Source organism: Herpailurus yagouaroundi, unplaced genomic scaffold (genome assembly GCF_014898765.1).
Source record: "Herpailurus yagouaroundi ecotype Mexico unplaced genomic scaffold, PumYag 182, whole genome shotgun sequence".
Classification (NCBI taxonomy): Eukaryota; Metazoa; Chordata; class Mammalia; order Carnivora; family Felidae; genus Herpailurus; species Herpailurus yagouaroundi.
Genome location: NW_024412413.1, coordinates 30,648,057 through 30,656,591, shown reverse-complemented (window position 1 = coordinate 30,656,591; position 8,535 = coordinate 30,648,057). Strand labels below are relative to the sequence as shown.

The following is an 8,535-nucleotide window of genomic DNA, read 5'->3' as shown; positions in this document are numbered from 1 at the left end:
TTAAAAAAAAAAAAAAAAAAAAACATGTTCAATCAAGGGGCGCCTGGGTGGCTCAGTCTGCTGGGCGGCTGACTTTGGCTGAGTTCATGATCTCACAGCTCATGAGTTCGAGCCCCGCGTCGGGCTCTGTGCTGACAGCTCAGTGCCCAGAACCTGCTTCAGATACTGTGTCTCCCTCTCTCTCTCTACCCCTCCCACGCTCATGTTCTCTCTCTCTCAAAAATAAATAAACATTAAATTTTTTTAAAATGTTCGATCATAACCCGAATGAACAAATTCTGAGCTAGCCATGTTTTTACTGGATTACTTTTAAAGTAAAACAAGTTTTCTTCCTCCTTTAATGACTAACTTTAAAATTTTCAAAGGGCCAACTATTTTTCACATTTTTTATTTGAACTTTGTTTTGTTTTCCTTTCACTTTATTATGATCACTCCTTACATTTTTAGGAAGATACATGGTACACCTTCATCATTTCGGTGGTATCCCACCTAATTTGACAGATTCATTTCTATTTGCATTTAAAAATACTCTCCTCTACATGTTGGGGCTTCTTCACTGGCCCAAATATTATTTTGTGGAGTTTAAGTTTTCTCTTTCATATTTTCTGTGTGATCGAACACTTTATTTTGTTATTCCTAATTGTATGATTTACTCTCTGGACATATGAAATATAGCGTTGTAACTTAACTGATATCACGTAGCCCAGAACATGGTCAAATTTTGTTCAAAAATACACTTAGACAAAAAAGAAAATTTTCTTACATTTCCATGTAGTTCTTTGTGTGAATGTTAAGGCTGCCTTATTAGTTTTGTGTAACACTATGATAACACTAATAAAATTCTACATCTATGGGGAGCCTGGGTCACTCAGTCAGTTAAGTATCTGACTTCAGCTCAGGTCATGATCTTGCTGTCTGTGAGTTCCAGTTCCATGTCAGTCTCTGGGCTGATAGCTCAGAGCCTGGAGCCTGCTTCGGATTCTGTCTCTCCCTCTCTCTGCCCCTCCTCTGCTCACACCTCTGTCTCTCTTTCTCTCAAAAGTAAATAAACATTAAAAAATGGGGGAAAAAATAAAATTCTACTTCTGAACAGTTGATATTCTCATTTGTGTTGCATTTCTGTCAATTTTTTCCCGCCATGTACTGTTTGCTTTATAAATTTAGAAATTTTACATGATTGGGCTATTTCCCTTACTGCTTTTGTTGTGAAATCTACTTTATTATGAGAAGAATCGCAAATAGGAGACTTTATTTTTACTAGGAACATGTTTGAAAGTTGACTGGGAAGAAAATGCAACTTTTGTACTTTGCAAAGAAAAATACTTGTGCACACCCTCTCCACCCCCATTAACCTCCGCCTCTTGGCAAGCCACCGCCCTATTTTCCTAGTAAGCCCAAGCTGCCATTGTGTTACCTGACTGAGTCACATTTGAGGCTTATGCAGGGCAAACTGGCAATTACACTGTGTTCCTAGATTCAGCGTACATTCATAAATCCCCTGGTGCATGGAGTCTAAAACCTCGTGACTTCATATGGCAAAAACATAGTGGAATATGAAGCATACAACGTCTTAAAGACACAATTCCACTTAAATATCTGTTCGAGACCCATCTATGCTTACCATCAAGTTTGCTCATGAGTTGAACATGATTATTCACCAACAACCTCCAAGTAGGGGAATCATTTCGGCACCCAAATATTTCCACCCAGGGATAGAGGGTTCATCTTTCAATCCTCTTAGATGCACAGGATTTATCTTGGGAACAACAGACTCCAAGTTTGCTCCTCACGGGAATGAAATGTTAAGTGACGATCTGGACTGCTTTGTCTTTCAAGAAAAGGCGGAAAGCAAATAATACTTGTGCTCCAAATGTCAGAGGCCAAGGATAATATGAGTTCCGGGTAAGTCTTGGTCTTACTGGCACTTACTGGTTCACATTCCAGGCCCTTCTCCCACTTCCCATTTTTGCCCTGCCTTTATTGAGGGTAATTATGGCATTTGTATTCTCAGGCTGAATTCTCTGAAGTTGCTCAGAGGCTAGCTTTTGGCCTGAACCTTGAGGTTTTCTGTGTGCGGAAGGCTAATTTCTTTTACGCATTTATTCTTTTTGTTGTACTTTTAATACATTAATTTTGGATTAAATATCACACTTCCATTTGTTACCACGTCATACCTGTATCCTTGCCACAGTTACAGTTGAAATAGTATTTGAAAATGCAGTCCGGGGAAACAAAATGATTAATAAATAGCAATAATACCCACCATGTATTGAGCACTTCACTCTGTGATAGCTACTGTGCTAATCATCTCACAAACATAATTCAGTTGTTATTGTCACCTTTTATAGGTAAGGAAACGCAGCTTTGTGAGTACCTTTCCTAAAGGTCACACAGCTAGGACCTAGCATGTCACTGTTAAGCTATGCAACAAACAGCAAGTCAGAGCAATGCCCCCTCTGCCCCAAACATCAAGCATCTAAATTGCTACCTATGCTATTACTTCCAATCCCCTCGATCTAGTTTTTACTGCTTTTGGCTGGAAGTGGATTGAACAACAAACATTTTAAAACCACTCGAATCAATGAAAGTTCTCATTTACTCAACAAGTATCTGCCGAGTTCCTGTGCATGAGGCGATGTGCTCGGTGGGGCATCTGAAGATAGCGCTTGATTTTTGAGAACGTAGAGCCACCGTGGAAGAGGCAGAATAGCACCTGTATCGCTGTCTACGCTGGACCGGAGACACGCAGGGAACGAGTGGAAGTGAATGATTTCACACTGGGTGCTCAGGGAGGGCACCTCTGAAAAGGCAGGCTGTGAGCGGGGCTGGAATGTTATGAGGGGACAGTGTTCCAGGCAGAGAGAATGTCAAGTACAAACGCGCTCAGGTGGGAGCGGTTTTACTTCTTCAAAGGTAGGCAAAGAGGCCGCTACGGCCAGAGGGCAGTGAGTAAGGGAGATCCAAGACAGAAGGGAGAGCAGGTCCACGAGGAGGGGATAGGGGTTACATCGCTACTGTCAAGGCTTGAGCTTTGGCTCCGAGTAGGATGGGAAGCCCTGAAAGGTTTTGAGCAGAAGAGCCACACATTTAAACTCGCTTTTCAGGGACCGCTCTGGCCTACTATGCGAGGAGGGCAGCAGGCAGGCCGGCCAGGAGGCACGTGTAGTTGTCCAGGTAAGGGGCAACGGTGGCTTGGGCCCTGGCAGGTGATGGAGACGAAATCTGCTGAAGGAATGGAATGTGAGGTGTGAGAGAAAGGAGGCAAGCCTAACTCTAAGGTCTTTGGGCTGAGCACCTGCCAGGAGAGATGGGTAGACTAGGGGAGGAGCTGGCTGGTGGCTGGGGGAGCAGAGTTTGGTTTCGGACATATTCAGAAAGGCCTACTAGTCTTCCGAGTGGAGGTGTTGATGAGGCAGTTGAATACACAGGTTAGGACAGATGAGAGGCTGGAAATCGGATGAAGACCAATTAGAAGCTAGAAAAAGAGGGAAGAGATCATAAGTGACCCTCTTGAACAAGTTCCAAGGCACTAAAAATGTTTTTTTAAACATTTATTTATTTTTAAGAGACAGAGACAGAGGACAAGTCAGGGAGAGGCAGAGAGAGAAGGAGACACAGAATCCGAAGCGGGCTCCAGGCTCTGAGCTGTCAGCACCGAGCCCGACGCGGGGCTCGAACTCACAAACCGTGAGATCATGACCCAAGCTGAAGTCGGACGCCCAACCGACTGAGCCACCCAGATGCCCCAGTTTCGAGGCATGTTAATTTATATCATCACTGTTTTTAGATCCCTTACAAAGGTCTGTGATGGTTGTAAAAATACGTGGGTGTCGTAAGAAGTGGCTATAGCTTCACCACCGGTTTCTACAGCGTGGGCCTTAGGCCAGCCAGCATCTACACCACCTGTGAGCTTCTTCAAGATGCAGACGGTTGGGTCCCATCCAACCTGGTGAGGCGTACACTCAGGGGACAGGGCCCCGGACACTTGGACAGATGCTCCAGGAGATTGTTATACACAGTTAAAGGTGCCTGAGCTGGATAAGAAGTTTAGTATTTCAAGGTTTAATCATTTAGAAAGAAAGGAACAACTTTTTTTTTTTTTTTAACGTAAAGTGTCTTTATTGTTTGAGGCTTAAGAAATTGTAAACAAAAAACATTATGACATTTCATTTCTTGGTCTTTTGTACAAGGTTATAAAAATACCACTTAGTCTTTATAAACTCTTGAAAATGTCTACAAGTTCACACTTAGTACAATACAAAAAGGCACTTAAAACACAGAATGAGATGATTTTTTTAAAAACCACCTTATAGATATGATTGAAATTATTTGGGAAAAATTTATAAATACAGACTCGTACATAAATAGGATTTGACTTTTGCTTCTTTTTCAAAACATTTTCCCCATGTTACCTACAGACAGCATAAATGTGACTGCCCTCTCCCACCTTCTTTGTTCTTGATTTAGGTTAACAGAAAAACAAGCTAATATTAATCTGTTTTTCTTCAATTTAATCCCTTGTTTTAGATAAAACAAAATTCTTAATTTGTAACCAAATCACCCTAAGCATTTTTTAGAAGGCCAGGCTCAATTTCATTTTGTTTTAAATCACATTCATTTAAAAAAAAATAGGAAGACAATGATGTGAATATTATACGGACTTATTACTCAGCTGCCAAAATCACCCTCAGCAACATTTCTGAAGCATGTGAATGTACATGTGTGTGTATTTGTAAATATCACCGTTGCATCTTTCAAGCTCCAGAGCTTACTGAAACCACTCTTAAGGCCGGCTTTGTAAACCAGGGCATAGGTCTGGACACAACCCAAATCATTCAGTGCACTCATCTACGAGAGGAAAGACGCGTGGGCTTCTTGCATTTTTAGCTCTTCATTTTTTTTCAGGTTGAGCAAAGGATAAGCCATGTACAACATAAGTTAAGTAACAACCCACCGCCCTGTGCCACGTATGTGCTGTTGCTAATTAAAATAAGCGTGTTCTTGCTGTGGAAATTCTACACTTTGGGAATTTTGTAAGATCAGCATTTCAGGGCATTGTTAAGAAAGAATAAATGTTTTTGAGCTAAAAGAAATATGAGTCAGAGCACTAACTCATTATCTGCATACAGGATGCTGTTTTAGAGGTAACTGTATTACTTCACCCCAACGGTGTTGTTCACTAAAGAAACACATCCATTGCTTTAAGGAATTGCCTGAACGTGATTAACTGCAATGATTTAACAATGAAACTCAAAGATTTGATTACTTTCCTGGCAGGATTTGGACTATAAATGAAAACTGGCATTTAAAATAATATGGGGGAAAATACAGAGCCACTTGAATACTTACCACTTTATTACTGCAATTATAATCAGTAATGATTTGAATTAGTCCTTGACATTGATTTGTGTGTTTAAATTGGTCGTTAATTGTGCCTTTTCTGCCTTTGGTTCTGTTGCTCATCCTTTTAAGAGATGCCATGATCATTATAATCAGCACATGCTTGTGTTGCATGAAGGGAGCGTCTCATACTACCTTCCCGAGCCTATGTACATGTGTTCGTTTATCATGCCTCTGCTCATACTTTTCTATTTAACTTTTCTGCTGGATAGCATTGAAAAGCCTGTGCTGATTTTCAAGGCAGTCTTTCAGCTTATCCTCTGTCAAAGTCAGTCGCTGCTCCAAGATTGAAACAGTCTGTGAAAGGAGGACAAAATAATCAATGCCTGGTGACCTGATGGTGAGGACGGTGATGGTAATCTGCACAGGGGATCCTTTTAGGAACTGGAATGTCCACCCTTTTGCCAGGAAGGGGCTCAAAATTAGCCCCAGGGCTTGTTCAGCTTCTGGGCTCTACCATGGGGCAAAAAGCACTAGCAAGCAATTTGAGGAAAAGATAAAATCTGACGCCTTTGGTGAGAAAAAAGATGAGGACTCTGTAGGCCATTCTTGTCTGGCCTCCTAAGGCACGGATGCCAGGGAAGAGGCCACACGAACTGATCTAAGTGGGCTTTCATGCTACACGGCAATGTGGGGAGTGGGGGCGGAACGCCACCCGCCCAGCCCACGGGCTCCTTAAATGTCATCACTGCCATTGTGGCACGATCAATCCATGATGGACCATACCTGTACCACCCCAGGGAGCTGGAAACCTAGTTTACTTTGAAAATATTGTAATGACTGGCATCAGTTCTCACAGCCTGAAAATGGTAACAGCACCTCACAGGGTTGTTAGGAAGACTGGATGAAATAATGCATGTAAAATGCTTATGCTGGTGCCTGGCACCCAGGACTTGGTGAATCTTAGCTATTCTAACTCCTTTGGCTAATAAATGAGCTTCTGACTAAACACACACACACACACACACACACACACACACACACACACACGGCTACTTTTAAATGTGGCAAATCCAATTTTTTGTGATATTGACTACTTCATCTTTAATCTTTTCTATTTCTTTTAAACTTTTTATTCTAAAATAAAATGGATTCAGGAAGTTGCACAAAACACATGTCCCTTAGTGAATTCTCATGAGAAAAGTACCCTCATAACCAGCACCCAGGTCAAGAACTGGAACGCTGCCAGCCGCCCCAGAGTTACTCCCAGGTGCCTCACAAAGTCCCCACTCTGTCCTCCCCCAATAGTAGCCACTTTCCTGACCAAATTACTTTCTTGTGTCTCTTTATGGTTTTATCTTTCAGGTGTACATCCCTAGACACTATAATTTCGTCTCACCCATTTGCAAAGTTTGACATGTCATTTAAAGTTCCTTTTAATCTACAGCTTCTCATCCCCTCTCCCTTTTTTTTCTTTATAATTTGTTTGTTGACAGACTCAGGCCATTTCAAGTAGAGTTTGCCTGTAGCACTGCCACCAGTCTGAAGGTGAAAAAGAGCACGCTGAGGGTACAGTCTGGTCCGTTTGGTTCTCTGTATGCTCTACAAATTGGCAGCTGGATTCAAAGGCTTGAGGAGACTCATATTAGATCTGTAAGACTACAGATCTACTGAGATCTATAGATAAGACTACAGGTAGTGGTCTATTTTGTTAGAAGCCACGTTAATAAGGTTTGATCATTTCTTTTCTCGTGATGTTGGGAACTGCTCAATGCATAAATCTATTCATTCTTCAGGATGGTAAATGATGATATTCTAATCTCATCCTTTAAAAAAGTATTAGTTGGAATAATTCATTAATAAGAGACACTTTCCTCATCTACTACGTGGCTATCCAGTACTAGAGTTCATATAAGAAAGGCAAAATAGGGGCGACTGGGTGGCTCAGTCGGTTAAGCATCCAACTTCGGCTCAGGTCATGATCTCGCGGTCCGTGAGTTCGAGCCCCGCGTCAGTCTCTGTGCTGACAGCTCAGAGCCTGGAGCCTGTTTTAGATGTCTCCCTCTCTCTCTGGAGCCTGGAGCCTGTTTCTGTGTCTCCCTCTCTCTCTGACCCTTCCCCATTCATGCTCTGTCTCTCCCTGTCTCAAAATAAACGTTAAAAATTTTTTTTTAAATAAAAAAAAAGAAAGGCAAAATAAATGCTTGGTTATTTTAGTAAGTTTCAAGATAATGAATTGATTCCCTGTCACCCTCTGAAGGTAAACAATTTTTAAAATACCATTATTTACCAGCTTTTACTTTTATATTTCATACTATATATTATGACTAATTAAAAAATGATGCTGATAATATTTTTTACCATTTCTTGAGTATGTATATGGGCCAAGCATTTTGCCATATATTTTATACACATTATTCCAATCCCACCAAAGGGATTTATATGTATATCGTCAATACCCTGAACACCGGTTAACTCCATTCATCTACCATATAAGATGTAATTTTATTTTAATTTATTTCTAATTACAGTTCAGTACAGATAGGTTATAAACACTGAGTTAGATGTTCAGTCATCTGTAATTAAAGTGCATCAGAACATGTTTATTTTACTTGCTACGTGTCCACAGATTCAGTGTTTCTATTTTGCAAGTGTGCTGGGCTTGCTTTTAACCTCTTTCATTGTAAAAAGAAAGCCAGCCTTTCAAAATTAAAAGGAACAGTCAATAAAGCTTAAAGTGATTCATTTAGCCTTGAATTGGGAGAGATGGATCGAGGCTAAAAGAATAGAGAGTGGACAGACTCATTTGGAAGAGTCTCTAAGAACAACCTGACATCGAATGCAACAGTATAGGTGAAGAAGTTGGGGCAATATGGGAAATAAGCCAACCCAAACTAAATCTGAAAGGGAAACTGCCTTTAAAGGAAAGAAATGTCTGATAAACGCAGAGAAAGTCACCTCCAGCACAATATTGCAAAATGAAAATTGGTGATTTTAATATCAGTTTCATTGAACAAATCGTATGATGACTCCAAGTTCTCACCTGGCTCTTTCCCACATTCTGACAGGGCCCCAAATCCACATATATGCCCCTTGCCTCTAAAGGCCCTGAGATGTTATCCCTGGTTTTTAGTATTCATTTAATTAGCAGTTCTAAACCCTGGCCTTAAAACATAATCATATTGGGCAACGAGA

The 8,535-nt window shown here is 41.0% G+C and overlaps 1 protein-coding gene across 3 annotated transcripts in view; it reads right to left on the bottom strand.

The window, feature by feature from the left end:
- Positions 1-4,590: 4,590 nt before the first annotated feature.
- POC1B (POC1 centriolar protein B) overlaps positions 4,591-8,535 on the bottom strand; it is a 97,907-nt gene continuing 93,962 nt past the window's right edge. For all 3 annotated transcript variants that reach the window (XM_040491262.1, XM_040491260.1, XM_040491261.1), the window contains one exon: positions 4,591-5,697. In XM_040491262.1, the coding sequence (XP_040347196.1) occupies positions 5,593-5,697 (105 nt within the window). In that variant the 3' untranslated portion in view covers positions 4,591-5,592. The remainder of the gene's footprint in view (positions 5,698-8,535) is intronic.